Source organism: Leptonychotes weddellii, chromosome 10, assembly GCF_054177405.1.
Source record: "Leptonychotes weddellii isolate Sample4059 chromosome 10, ASM5417740v2, whole genome shotgun sequence".
Classification (NCBI taxonomy): Eukaryota; Metazoa; Chordata; class Mammalia; order Carnivora; family Phocidae; genus Leptonychotes; species Leptonychotes weddellii.
In genome coordinates this window covers 68449882-68473568 of record NC_138378.1, presented here as the reverse complement: position 1 = coordinate 68473568, position 23687 = coordinate 68449882, and the positions used below count along the sequence as shown (strand labels likewise).

The 23687-nt window shown below is 36.9% G+C and overlaps 1 protein-coding gene and 1 long non-coding RNA gene across 3 annotated transcripts in view; both read right to left on the bottom strand.

The window, feature by feature from the left end:
- Positions 1-355: 355 nt before the first annotated feature.
- Positions 356-23687, bottom strand: part of REL (REL proto-oncogene, NF-kB subunit) — a 38450-nt gene continuing 15118 nt past the window's right edge. Inside the window, exons 5-10 of one of the 2 annotated variants that reach the window (XM_006733192.3) lie at positions 12084-12224; positions 10863-10967; positions 10084-10296; positions 9235-9303; positions 9009-9080; positions 356-7627 (exon numbers count right to left, since the gene is read on the bottom strand). In XM_006733192.3, the coding sequence (XP_006733255.1) occupies positions 6837-7627; positions 9009-9080; positions 9235-9303; positions 10084-10296; positions 10863-10967; positions 12084-12224 (1391 nt within the window). In that variant the 3' untranslated portion in view covers positions 356-6836. The remainder of the gene's footprint in view (positions 7628-9008; positions 9081-9234; positions 9304-10083; positions 10297-10862; positions 10968-12083; positions 12225-23687) is intronic. The other variant, XM_031028000.2, reaches the window with a different exon arrangement.
- Positions 14438-23685, bottom strand: LOC145723906 (uncharacterized). Its single transcript, XR_014149302.1, has 2 exons — positions 22856-23685; positions 14438-22635 (listed from the first exon to the last, which is right to left on the bottom strand). It is a non-coding gene; the product is annotated as an uncharacterized LOC145723906 (long non-coding RNA).

Here is a 23687-nt window from a genome sequence, read left to right as displayed (position 1 = left end):
TGCATGTTTCTAAGCAACCAAACTACCTTTCCCAAGGAGGATGCTATAAATAACAAAATCTCACCAATATTTTTAAAGTCAAATCACAACAAAATTTTAAGAATTTTAGTTTTTCCATTTATTATATTACCACACAAAAAAATCACTGTATACAAAGATATTACAAAGGTAATAAAATATTATGTACAACAAAAAGGATTTTGACACTTTACAAATGATTGCATCCTTTTAACACATTTAACATTAAATAATTTGAGAACTTTAAAAAAACTCCTTTCAGTACCTCTAAATTTATTACAGTTACTAAGAAGCATATAAAAATATGTAGCACACCATGAGAGACGATGGACTCTGAAAAACAAACAGGGTTCTAGAGGGGAGCGGGGTGGGAGGATGGGTTAGCCTGGTGGTGGGTATTGAGGAGGGCACATTCTGCATGGAGCACTGGGTGTTATGCACAAACAATGAATCATGGAACACTTCATCTAAAACTAATTATGTAATGTATGGGGATTAACATAAGAATAAAAAAAAAAGTCAATGAATATCAAAAAAAAATAAAAAAATAAATAAATACCAGAAATTTTGCCAAAAAAAAAAAAAATATGTAGCACAGTAAAAAACAGGATAGTGCCATTCTGTAGGGTTCTGAATTCATCAGTTAGCAGTATTTTTCAGTACATTCTTTTAAAACATAAGTCATCTCTGAAGGGTTCATCTGGTCTGAACCATGACCCCAGTGAAGCCTCCTGAGAGACTTCTAGACACAGATCCCCAAATACTCCATCTTACCTATTTCTTACTACATTTTAAGCAAAGCTATACTGTTTTTGATTAGATAATAAAGAAGAAAAATAGGTAAGATGTTTACTTTTATCAAAAACTTTTATTTTATTTACTCTGCTGATATCCCTGAAAACTCAATTTACTGAAGCACCAACATTATTTACTAATTATTGTGTATTACTACTCACACATAGGTGTTTAATGAAAATTTTAAAATTCTTTACATTTTTGAAAAGTCCAGTAGTACACTGAAGTTTTGGAAACAAGTGATAAGTGACAAATGATAAATTCTACCCTCTTTAAATAGGTCATTACTAGCAGGTGGTATTTTTTCCTAAAGCCATAGACATTTAAAATAGAAAAATACTTAGAAAATCTTTAGAAGAAATAATTGTTTAAACACTTCGTCTGTGTTTTGTTTATTAGTGATGGCAGTGGGGACACAATGGGGGCTTTTTGATCTCTACTTTTGTATGCATGAGAAAAGTTATAATTAATTTTGAGATTCAGTCTTATTCACCGATTTTAAGTTTGTGCTTTAAATTCTAAGATATATTAGTTAAACTATTAATTTGACTGAGTCTTAGACAAAGGCATAAAATTGGATATAGACAAACCATACATTTATCTCTGATTAGTTGCCCACTCCTGGCCTTACAATGTTAAATAGCATGATATTTTTTATTCTATGTGATACCAAAAGCATCCTAATTTTGCCCCTTTCATACTCAACCCCTGAAAACTAAACAGATCAGAAATCCTTCAGTGGCAACTTCATTAGCTATGATGAGGTTCGCTTTTAGGAAGACAGTCTTACTACCAATTCATAATCAACTTTGGCAAAGAAATTAAGGGTCCTAGGACTTCAGAACTGAAATCATTAAATGACCTTATCTTTGCTATATAGTAGAAACTGGTTCTGAAAAGAGTAAGGCCAAAAGAAGGGCCTTCAGATCTGGGCAAAACAGACAGCCACTCTAAAGAGAAACCCATCTCAGGGTTCTTACTAAATAATCTAATCCATAGCGATTTTTCTCACTCTGCCATGTATCAGAAGGAGTTTCTGGGCTTAGAGATTAATCAGGGCCACAGGATTACACACATATTTATTAATATTTGATTAGCACTATACTATTTACAGTTTCTTATGCATCATTTTATTTAATACAACACATCTTGTGAGGTAGGTAAGCAGGGTATTATCTGCATTTTGTATCTGAAGAGAGGCCCACAAAAGGCATGGTTTATTACATATTACATAACGAGTATGTGGCAGAGCTGAAGATTCAACCCAGATGTCCTGACAAAAAAAATCCCTATTCTTGGGCGCCTGAGTGGCTCAGTCGGTTAAGCATCTGTCTGCCTTTGGCTCAGGTCATGATCTCAGGGTTCTGAGATCGAGCCCCGCATCGGGCTCCCTGCTCAGCGGGAAGCCTCCTTATCCCTCTCCCTTCCTGCCGCTCCCCCAGCTTGTGCTCTCTCTCTCTGCCAAATAAGTAAATAAAAATCTTAAAAAAAAAAACAAAACTCTATTCTTTCCATTTCTCCATGCTATTTAACATCACATGGCAATTTCTTTAATCCCCTAGTATATCAATGTATGATATAACAAATTATTTGGTGGTACTGGGCAGCCTGGATCACCAATTCCAAGCCTCTCTTAACATGGACAGTCTCATTTTTTTTTTCCTGAAACATTAGGTTAAAAACTGACAGCCCAGCTGTTAGAGAAACCCAGTTACCAATTTAAAAGACCATTACGATAGCAGGTTCTGATGACAGAAATCAGAATAGTAGTTTTGAGGAGTAAGTAGATTGGCAAGGGCATAAAGAACAGAGGCAGAGTGGACAACATGGCAAAGGCATGAAGGCCTGGCAGCCTGAGAGAGATTTCAAGCAATGCCAGCTTGTTGCAGGGTTTAAGGATAATGTGGTATTATTTCTAACCAGAGCATATTGAAGATTCTTGTGGGGGAAAAGGAATGAAGGCCTATACTAAGGAAGCACTAGGAATGAAGGAGGGACTAATGCAAGACATTTTTATGAGGCAGAATTTAAAAGACTTGATAACTAAGGACAGTAAAGGAGAAAAGGAATAAAACATGATTCAACGTTCCAATTAATATCTTGTGTGGCAGGGTAAATGGTAATGCCATTAATGAAAGTAGAGAATGCAAAAGGGGGAGGCAGTTTATAAAGGCATTTGGGTAGCGTGAGAGAAAGCTGAAACTGGGCACTGATGAGGTTACCCAGGGAAAAAAAATAGCACCAAATGAGGGCTGGGGTTGAGATTCTAGAAAAAAGTCAACCTCAGAGAGGAATCTTACCTACCACAGAAAACTTGGAGGAGTATCCAAGAAGGGAGTAGCCAATAGGAAAGAAGGTTATGGATAGGTCAGGCAGAGTAAGGACTGATAAAAAGACACTAGATTTGACAAGTCTCTGGTCACTTTTCCCAGAATCTCATAAGAAAACAGAGGGAGCACCTGGGTGGCTCAGTCAGTTAAATGTCTGACTCTTGATTTCAGCTCAGGTCATGATCTCGGGGTCATGAGATGAACCCTGGGTCGGGCTCTGCACTGGGCATTATTATTACCATTAATATTCTCTCTCTCCCTCTCTCTCTCCGCTCTTCCTCCCACCCTCGAGAGTACACATGCCTACCACCCGCCCCCATGCCTCTCTCTCTCAAAAAAAAGAAAAAAGAAAAAGAAAACAGTAGGAGGTGAAAGATTAATAAGCCAAAGAATGACTGGGAGCTGAGGAAATTGAAGCTGAAAGCATTTCCTGAGTCTGGATGGGAAGGAAGGAACATGAAGGTAGTAGGAAAGATTGTTGTTTCCCTTTTTTTAAGGCTAGAGAAGACGTTTATCACAGTTCTACAAAGAAAACCACCACTAAATGGTGATGTGAGGATACAGAAACAAGATGGGAGAGAGAGCAGGGCCCAGGGTGCGAGTAGAGTGTAGAAAGGCAGAGCGGCACTTTTTCCTTGGAAACTGTGAAAACGTAAATATATTTAGAGATAGATGAGAAATAGGTTGCCATATTCTTTTTATGTTATAAAATAAATTCTATGATCAGTAAGTAGTACCTGAAAAATGAAAAAATCCATTGGAAATACTCTAAACACAGATGTAGCAGTACCTTAATTCAGCTTACATGGGGAAGGGCTGGACAAAACAACCCTGGAAGACAAGTCAGTTGCTTATTTAATGAACAAAAATCCAGTTAGATATTCTAACAGTCTGTGTTTAAGCTGGCCAGTGCTAATTAATACAAAATTATAGGATTCTGTATTTTTTTAAAAAAAGCTCACCACCTATCAACCACTATCTGGAGATATCCAGGGTTCATTCATATTTTGAACAGAAATTCTTTTTTTATTCTCCCTGGTAAGTTCTTCTAAAGTATGTTATACGCTTATGGTTTTTTTGTTTTTTTTTTTTTTAAAGATTTTATTTATTTAACAGAGAGAGACACAGCGAGAGAGGGAACACAAGCAGGGGAAGTGGGAGAGGGAGAAGCAGGCTTTCCACTGAGCAGGGAGCCCAATGTGGGGCTCGATCCCAGGACCTTGAGATCATGACCTGAGCCAAAGGCAGACGCTTAACGACTGAGCCACCCAGGCGCCCTATGCTTACGGTTTTTAAAATTATATAACAAATGTTTCATTTTTAAATCATAATTTCTGAGAAATATTAATGGTACTTGAGTGTTTTTAATCTTTTTCTTCTTCTGCTTCCTAGACTATCCTAACCCCAAGTCTTATCTTGCTCTCCTTCCCATTTCCCAGTATCATTCAACTCAGAATTTTTATTTACATGATATTCATACATTTCCCATTTTGATTGTTCCAGTAAACTTACTGGTTTGGTTGGACACTGTGTAAATGAAATGACACACTGTTTCTAGCTCAGAACATGCTTAACATTTATGGCAGGTTCTATGTGTAAAATAGAGTAAGTCTTCAGTAAGTCAGTTACTTAGCATCATGACAATTCCATCACAACTAAGATTACTGCCTAAATTCTACCATCATTTTGCCGCTGGGATTACTTTGCTTTCAGATGGTTTGGATTACCATTATTAATCCTTTGACCTGAAGGTGCATGATTCTGACATAAACCCAATGTCACATTATAAAAATCATAAACATCTAATTAAAGCTGTTCTTTCTTTCAAAAAAAAGTTCTACTAGTAGTACTTTGAACATTCAATAAATATTTACCGAATGCTTAATAATGAGGCAGACCCTCTTCTACAAACTGAGGATTCAACAAACAAAACACAGAAATTTTTACCTTTGTGAAGCTTATATTCCAGTATAGGGGAAAAAATAAAAGTAAAAAATAAATGCTTAGTAAAGGTCAGATCCTGGTAAGTGCTATGGACCAACAGAAAGGAAAGAGGACATGGAGTGCTGATGTGTATAGACTCGAGGAAGGCCCTGATCAGTGACAGTTGAGTGAATCTGAAGGATGTTAAGAAGTGAGCTATGCATGTATCTGAGAGAAAAATAGTCAAGGCAGAGGGGACACCAAGTACAAAGAGTCTGAGGCACGGATATACTTGGTGTTTTGAAGAGAGACTATGAGGACAGAGTGCCTGGAGCTGAATGAGGAGAAGAAAACAGTAAGAGATGAAATAGGAGATGAAGTATGAGCCTGCCAATTTTAAGGACTTTGGTCTTTTTTTTTTTTTTTTTTTTTTAAAGATTTTATTTATTTGAGACAGAGAGAATGAGAGAGACAGAGAGTACATGAGAGGGGGGAGGGTCAGAGGGAGAAGCGGGCTCCCTGCCGAGCAGGGAGCCCGACGCGGGACTCGATCCCGGGACTCCAGGATCATGACCTGAGCCGAAAGCAGTCGCTTAACCAACTGAGCCACCCAGACGCCCAGGACTTTGGTCTTTACTCTGAGAAGGAATGGGGAGCCACTGGATGGTTTTGAGCAGATGAATGATACAATTTGACTTGTTTTAAAAATAATCATTCTGGCTACTTTGGAGAGAAGAGACTATAGGGCACAAGGAGGAAGATCAAGAACTCAGTTTTGGATATGTTGAGTCTGAGCTGGATTTTTGTTCATTAATTAGGTTTCTAAGTAGAGATTTCAAATAAGTAGTTTTACATACATGCGTAAGCTCCAAGTATGGAGGTCAGAGGATAGGTCTAAGCTAGGGATAAAATTTACAAACAAAGAGCACAAAATTGGACGAGATCACAGTGAGTGAGGAAACACAAGAAAGAAGACAGGCCTAAGGAAACTTCTTCACCTTAAAGACATGGGTGTAAAGCTAAACTCACAAGCGATTTAAAGGTAGCTATTTAAAATGGTCCAAAATGTAGAGAACTTCCCCTTCCTTGAAAGCTCACTTCACTCTCTTCTGTCCAAGTTAGATTTTTTTTTTAAAGACTTTATTTATTTGAGAGAGAGAGCATGCAGGTGCACACGAGTAGGGGTGGGGAAGGGAGAGGGAGAGGCAGACTCCCTGCTGGGCAGGGAGCCTGATGCAGCCGGATCCCAGGGTCCCTGGGATCATGACCTGAGCCGAAGGCAGACACTTCACTGGCTGAGCCACCCAGGCATCCCCTGCCAAGTTAGACTCTTAAAGATTTTAAAGATTTTTGACTTATATATAAATCTAAGAAACTCCAAAAAGCCTCAGAAAACCCCTTAGGGGTCACCTTGGCCTATGGGTCTCAAAAATAATAAGGAAATCATTTTTCTAATGACACAGTCATTACAGGTTTTACCTTAAATTTGCTTAAAAGCAAATATCAGTTAATTCATTTAACTAAGAATACATTAATATAAAAGAAGTATAAAAAAGTGTATTTTGAAGAACTGGAGCCTTGCTCTCATTTTCTCCTCATTCTGTACTGGGGAAATGGGGTAGGACTCTAAAGACAGAAATTCCATGGCACACAGTTATCGGGTCACATGTTTCAAAAAGAAGAAACAGTTTTTAAATTTCTATTTCAGAATTTCCCCTATATGATACTTTCCAGCTTTGAATTCAATATACCCAAACAACCATTTAAGTTTTACAAGTTACCTTGAAAAAAATCAAATGCAAATGAGTCACCTAATTGCTCATTCTGCATAGCGCCAATACTAGAATACTGACTATGAACGAAACCATGACTGTTTGGATTAGTACCGTTTGATGGTCCTGCCTCATTCATCATACTGTTATCTGTGCAGTTGAAGTCAGATCTCTCAAATGCCTCCGGCTGTGGAACAAACGCAGCCGTACTGGAGCCAGCGGCTGCCGGCATGCTGGGAGAGGACATCTGATGGAGCTGTCTCAAGTCTCTCGGGTCTAACACTGAATTACATGAGGGGTTTTCGAGATTCATGCTCACAAGTCTCGGATTATCAGTCTCCCTCATGCTGTCATTACTAGGTGTTATCATATTCATAGGGCAATTCGGCAGCATGTTGCCATCAGAAATACCATATAAATCAGCTGGTGACATGGATGGTGCTTCCATTCTGCCTATGTCATTCGAATTGTTATAAATACAAGCATTAGAGGCATTCAAATCACGCTCAAGAGGCATTTCCAGATATGGCGAGATACCTTGTGGATTAGAGGAAAGTGTCCCTGTTGAAAAATCACTCAGTGGATTCGTACTGACTGTGCGCGAGGTGGGGTGGGCCCCTGACGACCAACTGGAAGAAGCCTGAGACACCATGGAAGGTATGGGTGAAGTATGATGTGACAGTGCATTTGAGATGGACACAGGTGAGGAATAGTAGGAATCTGCTTGACTTGAAACACCGGAAGTCCTGGGCATTTCTGTCAAAACTGCACCATGAGAAAAGTCTGATTCTGTGGAGAGGAAAATGTATTTTTATAAGCTGAAATAAAAGTATAAAAAACATTATCTCTAAATTAAACTTGCATAAACACACTAATAAAAAAAATTTCCAAGCAAACTGATGTAACGTTTTAAAGAAAAATATTAAATAGCACCAAAATTATTATAAGAGTCCAAAAAGCTAAATTCTGTAACACTTACTGTTTTACAAAGACCTATAAAATAATTTTGGTAAGTTATTTTGGCACAGATAGCTTCATTCCAGTTAAATATGAAAATTTAGCTTCTGAGGCTCTATAAAGTGAAAAATAAATCAGAATTTCAGGGATGCCTGGCTGGCTCAGTTGGAAATCCTGATCTCGGGGTCGTGAGTTTGAGATCCAGGTTGGGCGTAGAGATTACTTAAAAAATAAATTTTTTTTAAAAATCGGAATTTCAGTTAATGGGAATCTAAATAGCCAAAAGCATTTCATATTCACTACGTTTAGGAGAAAATAGAGGGATAGAAGAAATGCTCATTAAGGATGATTGAAAAATACACATAACTTGCTAAGATATATTAAGATATAATTCTAGGGGCACCTGGGTGGCTCAGCGGGCTAAGCGTTTAACTCTTGATTTCAGCTTGGGTCCTAACCTCGGGGTTGTGAAATCGAGCCTTGAGTCAGGTTCCCTGCTGGGCATGCAGCCTGCTTAAGATTCTCTCTCTCCCTCTGCCCCTCCCCTCTCTCTGTCTCTCCCCATCTCTCTAAAAAAAAAAAAGATAATTCTAAGGTACTACAAAATTCCCAGTCAGAAAAAAATTAAGGGTTCTGTATTTATTTATATAGTATATGACTGCTGTACATACTAAACCAGGAAAAAGCACAGATTTAAGAATGTAAGGGGAAGAAAAGACTTCTGGTTACATAACCCTGGTTCAGTGATTTAAACCAGAGGTTCACAGCTTTTTTTTTCTGTAAAGGGCCAAATATTTTACGGTCTATGGGCCATACAGCCTCTGTTGGACCTACACAATTCTGCCACTATAGTGCAAAAAAAGCAGCCATAGACAGTATCTAATCAAATGAGCATGGCTGTGTTCCAGTTAAGCTTTATTTTTAAAGATAGGCAACTGGCCAGATCCAAACCATTTCTTCCATGACACACTGTAATTAAATAAAATTACCACCATACGAACAAATGTAATTTCTCAAACAATAAATCCCAAAAACATAATCATAGTTTCCAATAGGACCTTAAGAAGTAGAGATCAATTCATTTAACATTCAAAGCATGAAAAAAGTTGGAAAACAGTGAAGAAGCAGTTTTCATTCCTAAGAATGGAATTCTAATATATTGGGCAAAGCACTGGTCTTTTGACCATAAGGAATACTCCATAGGATAAAATACCTTTTTTGATGAATCTTCCTTCTCCAGTTGATACTAGGGTACCAGGTCTAGGTCTTTCAGGAAAATTAACTGCTGTGATAAAGTTTTTCCATTATTAAATGCAATTTAAAAAAGAACATCAGTTAAAATTTAGAAAACTGAATAAAGCAAAAAACCCAAAATCTATTTAAAGAAAGCAAAAAACCCAAAATCTATTTAAATACAAATCAATCCAAAATAATCTTACCACAGTCTTGCCACAGTTTCTGGAAAAGTAGAGTTGTTTTTTGTTTCTTTGCTTTATTGCCATAAGTATCTGGTTAAAAAGAAACCAGGAAATCATCACAGGTTTATGCTGCTTCTCCTTTAACAAATAAATAGGTTTTATTCCCATAAGGTGCTTTAAACAAATGTATGTAATATGGATTTAGTAAGTGTTGCAGAATGTGTCCCAAGTCAGTCGGAAAGGGTATAATACTCATCTTGTTTTCTTATAACACCTATAAGTCAACAATGTCAACTAATGCAATAAAGGCAGATAAGGACCAAACCAAAATGGAGACCACTCTGAGTGGCAAGCTTCCCATCTTACAAAGGGCACAATAAGTACAAAAACAGAATCTCAAATATATAATACATTTTGATAAACCGTTCAGATACTCTGAAATTATTCTAGATTCCTTTCCAAAGAAAGAGAGGCAAAGAGCAGAAGGACCAATCGATTAAAAAAAAAATCAACTGAAAACTTCCAGAAAATAGGGGCGCCTGGGTGACTCAGTCGTTAAGCGTCTGCCTTCAGCTCAGGTCATGGTCCCAGGGCCCTGGGATCGAGCCCCACATCGGGCTCCCTGCTCAGCGGGAAGCCTGCTTCTCCCTCTCCCCACTCCCCCTGCTTGTGTTCCCTCTCTTGCTTGCTGTGTCTCTCTCTGTCAAATAAACTAAAAAAAAAAAAAAAATCTTAAAAAAAAAAACTTCTAGGAAATAAAATGTAAATTATGAATAAACCTAACTGTATCCAAATGTATCTTACAAGAAAATGTTATTAGGAGAACTAACTTTAAGAAATACATAAAACATGATCACCAAGAAGTCATACCTTTTTCATCTGGCAGATATCTAAAATCCATAGATTCACTAACTTCCTGGTCAGAAGGTCTCCGCAACTGCATTTTTACTGTCACTGGTTCTGTTATCGCTCTGCAATATGGTGGAGTCTTAAAAACAATGGCTACTTGACGGTGTACATCAGCTTGTGAAAAGATACCTTTTGCTTCCCAATCGTTCAACACAAACCGAACTTCTATGTCATCTAGTGAATACAAAAGTAAAGGAATAGCAATGGAAAACAAAATCCATCTATTAATCTAAAATACAGATGGTCCCCAACTGATGATGGTTCACTTAACAATTTTTTGACTTGATGATGGTGTGAAAGTGATACGCATTCAGCAGAAAGTGTATTTCAGATTTTGAGTTTTTTCCCAGGCTAGTGATAGGCAGTACGACACTCTGAAGATGCTGGGCAGTGGCAGCAAGCCCGTCGGCGACATGACCAGGAGGGTAAACAACATATATCACAACTGTTCTGATTTTCACTTTCAGTACAGTTTTCAATAAATCACACGAGATATTGAACACTTTATTACAAGTAGGCTTTGTGTTAGGTCATTTTGCCCAACTGCAGGCTAATGTAAGTGTTCGGGCATGTTTAAGGTACACTAAGCTCAATTATGGTGTTTGGTAGGTTAGGTGTATTAACTGCATTTTCGATTTAAGATTATTTTCAATTTACAGTGAATTTATGATAGTATAACCCCACTGTAAGCCAAGGAAGATCTGTCTATTCTAAATTCAATGAAACAAATAAATGAATACCTTTCTGAACTTTATCACATAGTAGAAATATTTCATCACCACCTCTGACACTTCCACAGTTCTTGTTTACACGACAAATCCTTAATTCTGCAGTATTAGGAGCACCTAAATATAAAGGATTGTTTTAATGGGTTTCTGCTTTAGTAATATTTTTTATTCCTTTTTGATGGTGAGAATTATAGGAAAACAATTTACAGAACAGATAAAAGCTTTAGAGTATACATAAATTAAGGACACTAAGTACATTAATCACCCACAACTGTCCTTTTCCTTTCTAACTGCACTGCCCAACCTGGTTTACAGCCTTGTGATTTCGTTTCTCAGCAATAACTGATCCTCTAGTTAAATCTCTCTGTTCCTAAATTCTGATTCTTTCAATCCATCCATACACTGTCACCAGATTAATCTCTTAAATCATAACTATAAGCCTATAGCAATGCAATTTCATGCTTCCTATTAGGAATATAATTTTAGTAACTCTCCCTGGCAATTTAAAGTTCTCCATGATGAGGATACTCTGATCCACCTTTATAGGCCTATGTCCCACTATGCTACTATATGTAAAACAGACAGTAATATACCATGAATGGATGCATATATAAGAGCAAATACACACACACGTGCACACGAAAACTTTGAGGGCAATTTCTTTTAAAACTACGAATACCCATATCCTTTGATCTAGCATTTGCCAACATTTCTACTTCTGTAAAATTATGCTAGCGACACATTTGCACAAAATATGCACATACAGGATATCTTCTGAAGTACAATCTGTTAGAGAAAAAAATCGAGAAGGAAACAAACCAAATGTCTTGTAATAGGGTAATGATTTAATAAAATTGTGATAGAGCCATATAAGGAAATATGCAGCTACTGAAGAGAATAAGGTACCTGAAAAGGGAAAAAGGCTCAAGATATATTGCTAAGAGAAAAAATTTTTTTTATATGATCTGTGATGATTTTTTTTAAGTTGCCAAAAGTATACTATATGAATGATAGTGATGATGTGTTTTTATATATGAAGAAACTGGTGAAATATGTACCTGGGGACAGTGATTATCTTTGGAGGAGAAGATCAGAGAAGATCTATTCCTGTTATTTCAGTAATGCTTGAATTTTTCTTATAATGAACATACTCTTTAACTGCCAAAATACCTTAAAAAATTAAACTAAAAAAAATAAGCTAATGCTACAAATATAAGAAAATAAAGTACTTACGGTTGTCATAAATTGGGTTAGAGACAACAGGAGGTAGAGCCGTTGTCAAATTACCATGTTCATCAGGGAGGAAAACTTGAAAACATAATCTCACCACATTGAGGTCGCAATCTTCAATATCAAGCAGCTGCTGTTCAGGGACTAAAAAGTACATTTTTTTAAGAATGTAAAATAGTCACATAGAACTAAAATCCTGCTAGGTCCTCCTCCCTGCCCAACATATCCAATAACCCTAAGTAGCATCCAGTCTATGCTAACAAAATAGAATAGTATACAATCTCAAAAATGCCTTTTATCATTATCATATGTAGTCACTAACAGTATTCATTAAGTTATGTGCATGGCTGGGAAGTAACTACCCTAAATCATCTGAAATTTAGAGCAGAACTCTGAATTGATATTAATAACCAACCAAATTTTTACTAAAATGGTTGCAGGTTATACAAAACAGGGAAGAGGGAGAATATAAATCTGTGTAAGAACTACTATCAGCCCTATTTTATAGATGAGGAACGGATTTTAAAGAGAGAAAATTACTTCTCCAAAGTTCCAGATAGGAAGTGGTAGAGAAAGAATTCATACTAAGAAGTCATTGAATCCTGAACCTATGCTCTTGAAAACTGAACTCTATTAGAAATTTTACATATGTTTTGCATAAAGGTGACATACATAGAAATATTTACCAAAATTCAGAACAATACCTTAGGGATTAAATACCAAGAAGATAATAGATGATATAAGGTAGCCAGCTAGTTTCCATAAAAAAAATTTTTTTTTTTTTAACTATTTTATTTATCTATTTGACAGAGAGTTCACAAGTAGGCAGAGTGGCAGGCAGAGGGAGAGGGAGAAGCAGGCTCCCCGCTGAGCAGGGAGCCCAATGCAGGACCCGATCCCAGCAGCCTGGGATCATGACCTGAGCCGAAGGCAGACACCCAACCAACTGAGCCACCCAGGCGTCCCTCCATAAAAAGTTTTATGTGCGGGCGCCTGGGTGGCTCAGTTGGTTAAGCAACTGCCTTCGGCTCAGGTCATGATCCTGGAGTCCCGGGATCAAGTCCCGCATCGGACTCCCTGCTCAGCGGGGAGTCTGCTTCTCCCTCTGATCCTCCCCCTCTCATGCTCTCTGTCTCCCATTCTCTCTCTCAGATAAATAAATAAAAAATCTTTAAAAAAAAAAAAAGTTTTATGTGCAAATTAGGTCTGCTTTAAAAGACAAAAAAATGCTATAGCAGGAAAAATTTGCAGTTCTGAAAAAATATAAAAACCTTTATGACAGGGGCGCCTGGGTGGCTCAGTCGTTAAGCGTCTGCCTTCGGCTCAGGTCGTGATCCCAGGACTCTGGGATCGAGCCCCACATCGGGCTCCCTGCTCCGCGGGGAAGCCTACTTCTCCCTCTCCTACTCCCCCTGCTTGTGTTCCCTCTCTCACTATGTCTCTCTCTGTCAAATAAATAAATAAAATCTTTAAAAAAAAAAAAACACCTTTATGACAGAATATAATGTAATGACAGTTTGTTAAATTGATATCTGAAAAGAAATCCAGGTTTAGTTTTGGAATTAAAAGAAAATATTAACTGCATTTTCAAATAATATAAGCTGTAGAAGTAAATCATAACATAGTCATTTTTTTAAAAGCACAAAATACACAATTATGTGAAAATTTTTTTCAGAAAGTATTAAAATTTGAAATGCTAAATTGGAAACACAGTTAAAACCCAAATTCTTTAGTCTTACAGGCAATAATAAAACGACAATACAATTTTGATTCTGACTTTTTATTTAAACTATGCTCACAGTCTCAGTAGCTATCACAACATTTAAAATATCCCCATTAGTATTTTTTTTTTTAATTTATTTATTTGACAGAGAGAGAGATAGCGAGAGAGGGAACACAAGCAGGGGGAATGGGAGAGGGGGAAGCAGGCTTCCCGCTGAGCAGGGAGCCCGACGCAGGGCTCGATCCCAGGACCCCGGGATCATGACCTGAGCCGAAGGCAGGCGCTTAACGACTGAGCCACCCAGGTGCTCCCCCCATTAGTATTCTTAAGCGAAGCATTTGAAGGCATCTACAAGAACTTATTTGTACAACTATTAGGTCAAAATACACACCTGTGATGCAGGTGTTCGTATCATAACATAATATGACATAACAGGTGTGGTTGAAAGGGGCTTATTACAAATAACAAAAGATACTCCTTTCAATTTTTTTGTGTTATCACCTAGCCAGGGTTTTAGGAGCTCTTTGCCAGGAATGGGGGTGAAGAGCAAATATATATTTATTATAAATCACAATATCACAAAAACCCAGAGAGTTAAGTTCAGCGTAAGAGACCTCTTTTTTTCCAGATAGAGCCTGCCAATTTTGTAAGACGTGGCTAAGAAAATGAGAAGTTGAGATCAACTCTCAATAGCCTATAGAGGAAAAAGAAAGGAGTTCAGGTTCTACTGAGGATGGAAGATCTGATAAATGCCCTATACTCTGGTTGGGACCCTGAAGGAGCTATACCTTAGGAGTTAAGAATGAACTGGAAAGATACCAGATCTCACAGAGATGAAGTCCGGCTTCAAATAATCTAACTCACTCACTGATCTGAGGCGATCTGAGATTGCTATTGACTAGCTGCCTACCACAAGAAAATCTTCTGGAAAAAAAAAAAAAGAAAATCTTCTGAAGACAGATAACAATATCCTCGGCCTAAAATCTTTATAATTTTTCATATACAATGACTGGTATTCTATTTTAAATAACAGGCAAATGAAGAGACAAAATAGAGGAATTTTGTTTTTTGTGTTTTTTTGTTTTTTTTTTTAAAGAAAAGAAAAATAGTCTATAGAAATAGACCAGGGGCGCCTGGGTGGCTCAGTTGTTAAGTGACTGACTGACTCTTGATTTTAGCTCAGGTCATGATCTCAGGGTTGTGAGATCGAGCCCCACGTCACGCTCTGGCACTGGGCGCGAAGCCTACTTAAGATTCTCTCTCTTCCTCTCCTTTTGCCATCCCCCCCAAAAAAAGAGACCATAAAGGATTCAAATAATGAAGTCTTCAGACAGGTTATTTAAAATATATATTCAAGGAGTTAAAAGACAAGATGGAGTTTAGTAGAGAACTTGAAACTATTAGGAAAGGAACCAAACAAATTCTACAACTGAAAAATACCGTAAACTGAAATTAAGACTATCATCAAATTTATCAACTGTTTTTATAAAACTTTATTTTGTATATTGCCTTTCTATATGCCAAGGACTAAAATTTGTTTACCAATATTTTTTACCAAGTGTCTTTAAAAATGTTGATTTACACTTAAATCTTCATTTTCAGCTGATTTCTGTATATAACAAGAGGTAGAAAAATCCAACTTAAGTCTTGTATTTTCTTAAGTGTCTTTCTGGGCTCACAATTCTACTCCACTGGCCAATCTGTCTATTATTACCCCAATACTATGCCTTAATTAATACGTCTTCATAATAAACCCTATTATCTGATAAAGTCAGTTCCTCATTGCTGTTTCTCTTCTATAAAGTATCCTCCTTCTCCTGTTCAGAATCATTTCATCATATTTAATGAAAAATCTCAAGAGTTTGGACTTGCATTGAATCTGTATATCAATTTGGGGGAAAATGCCATCTTTATAATATTGGTATTAGTGAACATGACATATATCTCCTTTGGTTTAGGTGTTCTCTATCATCTCATAATGAAATTTTATAATTTTCCCTAAAGAAATCTTGGTCATTTCTTAGATTTGTTGACATGTACTTTACATTTTCTGACAATTTTTCTTTAATTATTTGCTGCTGATCTACAGAAACGCAACTGACGTTTACATATTAATTTTACATCCACTCACCCTTTTAAAGTTATTATTTTAATAATCTATTTGTACGTCCTTTTGAGTTTTCACCATAAATAATAGCTTCCAATAATTACAGTTTTATTTCTGCATTTTTGATCAGGTCTCACTGCACTGGCTACAATCCCCACTACAACGCTGAACAGAAGTAGAAAGAGTACACATCCTTTCCTCATTCCTTTTCAGAGTGAATGCTTCTGATGTTTCCTTCATTTAGGATAATGCTTGCTGTAGGCTTTTTAGTACATACATATCATTCTATAGCACAAAATGCAGTATTTTATTCTGCAGTGTGACAAATGCTACTCAGCTTTTAAAAATATGCAAAATCTGAAGTATGAGAATAATCAAATTCTCTTAAATTCCTCTAAAACTAGTTTAAAATTTCCCTTTATATTTGATCAAAAGAAAACAAGGGAACAATCATTCTTAATCTATCTTTACAGATAAATATTACTCCTTAGTCCTAAGAGCAGGATGTACAAGAATTTCATTTTTATCAAAAATATATTACCATGATGTACTTCTCTTGGAAGTAGGGATTCTTTTTTAAAGTCAATTATAACATCTATTAGGTCTAGAGATGTGACATTTTCAAAATTCTAATACAGTTAAATACTAGTGAAACACAAGTAAACAACAGGATAAAAATATACAGTATATACACTAATGATTTTATTTTTTTAAAGATTTTATTTATTTGACAGAGCAAGAGAGAGAGAGAGAGAGAGAGCGCACAAGGAGGGGGAGGGGAGAGGGAGAGGGAAAAGCAGGCTCCCTGCTGAGCAGGGAGACCAATGCAAGGCTGGATCCCAGGACCCTAGGATCATGACCTGAGCCGAGGGGCTTAACCAATTGAGCCACCCAGGCACCCTGATCACTTGTCTTTTTAAACTGTGTTCTTAAAAAACTTAAGAAAAAAATTAATAAAATAAACTGTGTTCTTTTTTAGACTACCAATATATAATAATTCCCCCAACTCAACTGTAAAACACTTTTTGTAACAATTCAATGTCCTCTGTATATGGAAAAATAGTAAAATACCGAATAAAACTGAATTGCAAATTCTTTATTGTCAAAATGCTAGATTTTAATTACTGAATATTAGAATTCCTTATATGTCCTTAAATACATAGATAGAAAATGATAAATAAATGAAATTTTTTTCAGCTTTTGTAGTAAGAGTCCTCTACGAAGTCTAACCACTATTCTTTTATTCCAGCTAAGTGGACACTATTAAAACTTGATATTGAAAAAAAAAAAAACTTGATATTGAAGCCCTTCATTAAATTCCTCACCCAATTTAGATTTTAGCACATCTTAGACAATTTGAACAATATTTTTACATGAAGCCTCAAGTTTAATACTACTTGATTGCTATATATCCCTATTTGCAAGAGATAGTTCCTGTTTTAAAGAACTAATAGCAAGAAAGATAAGGAATGGCCTTGCAACATACTAGTTGATGTAGTACACAAACTAATTCTACGCAAAGTAAGAATCGTTTTTAATAGTCTTTGTATTTTCACATGATACTTGATCTCTAGAAAACAGACTGTCACAATGAGGTAGCATCAGTCTATGGATCAGAATTTGTAGATCCTACTCTGCTAAACATTTCCAATTCCATTGTTTTGTTTTTTTTAAAGCCCAGGAGAACTGAGCAACTCCTTTGTTTCTATATATCAAAAATATATATCACAAAAACAAAGTCAGCTGGTCTCTTGCAGTACAGCAGAATTCTCCTATGTGAAGTGATGCAGCTATGAAAAAGTATCAATTCAGCTCTGACAAATTTCTATGTAAGTGGTAGAATTTGAACTTGCAGATCCCAAAAATAAAATAAACAACCAAAGAAAGGATAACTCTACCTCTGAGTTCAGGTTATTTAAATTAGTTTTTAGTGTTTTTGAGTTTTTTTAGAGGGATTAGATTTTGTTTTGCTTAGTATTAGAAATGTACATTTTAAGTTTTATTTCAATACTCTAGGAGAATAACATATAATAATCATTATTTCTATTATGAAAAATACATCAGAATAGAGAATGAGGCCTACTATAATCATCCATTTATAATTTATAACCTGTTCCCCCTAACTACGGATTCCCAACTCCTTACACTGCTGATATTCCCCCTTAGCACTTTTCATTGTCTAATAAATTATATAATACACTTATCTAGCAAATTTGTTAACTGTTAGTCTTTCTCCACAGAAATATAAGCTCCTCAAAGGCAGGAATTTCTGTTTTATTCACTAACTTATCCGAAGCATCTAGAACAAGCTCGGACTATAAAGACTGAATGAGGTAAACACCTGTTGAAGGAATGAATGCACATAAGTAGGTAAGATGTGTAACCTACTGCATAGAAGTAGACTTTTACCTCAAGGCACTTAGTTGTGAAGATATTTAATATAAATATACTGTTGAGGTACCAAAGTGAAATATAACCCAGTTCCATCAGAGATCCTGTCCACAGTGAGCATGAAATTCATCTCAGAAGACAACCACCGAAGCATTAAAGGATGCAACAGATGTCACAAAGCTTTTCATGACCAATTGCTGAGTGAATGTTATAATTAGGAGGATATCACCTTTGGCTCAGGAGAGCTGAAAAGGCTTTCAGGGCATTTCAGGTAAGGAAAACAACTTGAATATTTTTGGTAGACAAGTACAAATAAGGCATGTTCACTCATTCATTCGTTCATTTACCCTTTCAACAAATTTTAATTAAGCCTCTACCATGTGCCAGATACTAGGCTATGTGTTAGAGATACATAGAAGACAGTCCTTCAGAGCCTCAGGACTCAGTGAAGGAGAAACATGCAAACAAAATTATAGCAAATCATATCAGAAATATGTAAAACATTTTGCTCTGTCTGGAAAGGTCACAGAAAGCTTCAAAGAGGTGACCTTAAACTCGAAGGCTGAACAGGAAGAATTCACCAGGTAGATCAGAATATTCCATGTAAGAGAGTTGCATATATTTAAAGGCTGAGTAGCAAGAAAGAATGTGGCTCTTCTAACCTGGCAAAATGGTTCAGATGGCAAAAACAAAGCACATATGTGTGCACTCAGTATTAGGGGAAGGAGGGACAGGAAGTCGAGGCAGTGCAAGCTAGAGGTGAAGATGGAATGGAAAGCAAAGATTGGATTATGAAGGGCTTTGAGTGCCATGATTGAGAAGCTGAATCTAGCAAGTAGGTCAGAGTTGCTCAAAGTGTGGCCCATGGATCACTTGCATCAGAATCATCTAGGGCAGAGATTTTCAAATTGTAGTTGGGGACCCACACTGGTCATAAAATTAATTTGGTGGTTGGATAAGCATTTTCTCTTTTCTTTAATTTTAATTCCAGTTAGTTACCATACAGTGCTATGTTAGTTTCAAGTGTACCATATAGTGATTCAACAATTCCATACATCACCTGGTGCTCATCACAAGTGCACTCCTTAATCCCCATCACTTATTTCACCCTCCCCCACGCACCTCCCCCTGGTAACCATCAGTTTGTTCTCTAGAGTTGAGTCTGTTTCTTAGTTTGTCTCTGTTTTTCCCTTTGCTCATTTGTTTTGTTTCCTAAATTCCAAATTTGAGTAAAATCATATGGTATTGGTCTTTCTCTGACTGACTTATTTCACTTAATTATACTCTCTAGCTCCACCCATGTCGTTGCAAATGGCAAGATTTCATTTTTTTTATGGCTGAATAACATTTCATTGTGTGTGTATATATATATATACACATATATCCTTATCCATTCATCAGTTGATGGGACACTTGGGCTGCCTCCGTATCTTGGCTATTGTAAATAATGCTGCTATAAACATAGAGGTGCATGTGGACAAGCATTTTCTTTAAAAAAAAAAAAAAAGAGAGAGAGAAGGAAATGGAATGGAAAGGAATGGAAGAATGGAATAGCATAGAGAACATATTCCATGTAGTAAGAATTTGGGACGCACTGCTCAGTCATAAAACTAATTTGGTGGGTTGGATAAGCATTTTCTTAAAAAAGGGTGGGGGGAGAAATGGAATGCAAAGGCATAGCTATAAGAGAGTATATTGCATGTAGTAAGAATAGTGTTTTTATCTATGTATGTATGTATGCCTATGTATGTATTGAGTGGAGAAATAAGATCTGTTTCTTCTATGAGTCAGTCAAGTAAGTTAAGAAACATGGAGCTACAGGTTTCTTAAAACACAGTCCCAGGGGTGCCTGGGTGACTCAGTTAAGCATCAGCCTTTGACTCAGGTCATGGTCCCGGGGTGCTGGGATCGAGCCCCGAGTCTGGGCTCCCTGCTCAGCAGGGAGTCTACTTCTCCCTCTCCTTCTGCCCCCTGCCCCTGCTCGTGTGTGCACTCTCTCTCTCTCTCAAATAAATAAATCTTTAAAAAACAAAAACAAAACAAAACAAAAAGCAACCAACACAGTCCCAGATCCCTTGCCAGACCTAACAAATTAATCAGAATGTGACCTGGAATCTACCTTTTTAGCAAGTAAGAAGGGATTCTTAATGCACATTCAAATTGAGAACCACTGATGAAAATTATTCAGAGCCACTGAAGGATGATAAGCAGAGTTCTGAAGTGATTCCTACTGGTTTTAGAAGGATATTTTTGTATGCAGTGTATAAAGTGTTTGGAAGATGATAAAGAACAGAGGCAGGACCACAAGTTTAGGGGCTAACAACACAGTCCAGGCTACAAATGGTGTAAGCTTACCTACATCCCTATGGATTATGGAGAAGATGGCCAGAGAGATGATCAGGGTAGGGTGAACAAGAGAGTTTTGCTGGAATAGTGAGGGGTTTATGACGAGGACCAGTGGAAGAGAAGGCAGGAAAGATATGTTGGAGTTACATGTGGAAGACTTTCAATTGAGGGCCATTTAGTTTTTAAACTTTTAAAAGAGCCATTCCAATTTCTTAATCAGAATAATATGCTATAAAAAGCACTGTTCTAAGAAGATCACTTCTTAGTAGTAAGTGAGGGTGGGGTGGATTCCACAACTCAAACTGTGAGATACGTCCTTCACTTAGAGAGAGCAAAAGGGCTATGGGGAAGAAAGGGATGTTACAAAAAACTAAAAAACAACCAAAACCACAAACACTGTGAAGGCTCAACTGGCAGGATTGCTTCCTTCCCCAAATCTAAATCCACCTAGGCAGCTCAGTAGAGAGAAGATCATAAGCCTGGTAGCTAGGCTACCTGTGTTCAAATCCCAGCACCACCACTTACCAGTTCCATGACCCTGAGAAAATTACTTAACTTTTCTATGCCTTCATTTCCTTATTTTCAAAATGGAGATAACAACAGTCCCTACCTCATACGTTGCTGTAAGAATTAAATGAAATAAGGAGCACCTGGCTGGCTCAGTCGGAAGAGCATGCGACTCTTGATCTCGGGGTTGTGAGTCTGAGCCCCATATTGAAGGGTAGAGATTACTTAAATAAATAAATAAACTTTAAAAAAAATTTTTAAAGATTAAATAAAATAAAATATGTAAAGCACTTATTTTGTACTAAGAACTATTCTAGGTGCTATATGAGTGTTATTAACATCATGCCTGGTTCTGGATTGGTAAAAAACCAAAAACCTAAAAAACTTCTGGAGGGCCCATCTGCCTCTTGACTCCTGCATCTTCCTTTCTTAATGCCTTTTCCACTGGAGTCAGGAGACCTAGACTTGAACTCTAGCTCTGCCACTTGTACTTGCTACATAACTTGGGGAAATTACCATAACCAAAGCTTTGGGATTCTCTTCTATAAAGCAGTGTTGTTGTAATGACTAAATACACAGCATACATAAAGCACTTAACATTTACTCCTTGACATACAAAAAATAATACATGGTAGCTGTTATTTATGATCTTCTTTTATACTACATGATCCCTGTTTTACACTGCATCTGGACACAGATGGACTCTTTATAAGTTTGGGCTTTTACTTTAGCAATGAAAATGAGCATACACTCTTGACCCAGAAATTTTCCACTTTTGAAAATTTATCCTAGGGGTGCCTGGCTGACTCAGTCAGAAGAGCAAGCAACCCTAGATCTCAGGGTCATGAATTAGAGCCCCACGTTGGGTGTAGAGAGGACTTAAATAAATTAAAAAAAAAAAAACTTAAAAAAAATTTATCCTAAGGAAATAATCACACAAAAACTCCGTGTATATATGTTCAATGGAGTTTTTTTAATAAAATGAAAATAACCTAAATGTTCATTAACAGATGGCTAAATTGTGGTCTATCCAAACAATAGCATACTCTGTTAAAAAGTAAAATAGATTTATAAGTACTAACATGGCAAGATGCTTAAGATCTATTCCTAAGTGAAAAGAAAAAAGCAGTAGCATGGTTCTATTTATATAAAAATACATGCATATAGTTGTGTATACAGTTAGATACTTACTCTTTAGTGGATTTTGCTGGGGATGGCAACTGTAAGCACTCTGTATTGTTTGAATAGATAAATGACTACACCAAGCTAAATGCTGGCATCCCACACTACAGTAGTCTCCACTGTAAAAACTATGAAATGATAAGTTCCTAAACTAGGGAGACAGCTATACATGTATAAAGGAAATTCTAAAAAAATACACACCAAACTTAATAGTCATCTTGCTCTGATGAGGAAGACTGAAGGGGAAGAAGGGGACTTTTGTTTACAGCATTATACTAAAGAGTATGAAAAATAAAGACCTAGGGCGCCTGGGTGGCTCAGTTGGTTGGGCGACTGCCTTCGGCTCAGGTCATGATCCTGGAGTCCCGGGATCGAGTCCCGCATCGGGCTCCCGGCTCGGCAGGGAGCCTGCTTCTCCCTCTGACCCTCCCCCTCTCATATGCTCTCTGTCTCTCTCATTCTCGCTGTCTCAAATAAATAAATAAAATCTTTTAAAAAAATAAATAAATAAATAAAGACCTAGGGAGAAGAGATGCAGACCTTATGGTTCATAAAAAGACAGCACTTGGTTATGAACATATTCCTTAAATTATCTTCATAACCCTTAAATTATTTTTATACATCCAGGAAAAACACAAACCAATGATACGAGGATGTCTTAAATATGACGGAGAGATCTGTTCTTTGAAAATGTTATTGTCGTTCAGTTCCTGAATGATGCCTATTGAAGTAGCTGCAGAAGACTTTACAGTGGAGACTACCCTAGTGGGGGATGCCAGCATTTAGCTTGGTGTAGTCATTCATCTCTTCAAACAACACAGAGTGCTTACACCAGATCACACTATCCCTGACAAAACCCACTAACCAGTAAATACCTAGCCTTATACACAAATACACTATGAAAATATTTTGTATAGCTTCTACTATTTCTCTACGTCTTCTTCCACCCTGGGATTAATTTAAATTTCGCTGCTGAGTATGCCCTTGATTTAAATAACCACAGTGCCAGTTCAACATTCAGAAAAGGTCACGTACACTGTCTGCTGGAATGGCATACGGAAGGCCACATTCAAAAAGAAATCAGAACATCTGTGAGGTTTTCTTATAGAAAACAACAAAACAATGGCCCTTTCCACAGATACCAGAAAGCCCTGTCAGAGAATTTTTTTCCCCAACACTATGAAAGGTTTTAAATCTTCTTCCTTCCTTGGATACAGGTATCCATCAGCAAGCAGAAAAGTGAACACAAAACTTAAGACAGCTTTTAAAGCACAGGTTCAAGATACAAACAGAACTCACGTGCACAAATAGGTCAATATCCAAATAATAGAAATAATTCTGTCAAACATAC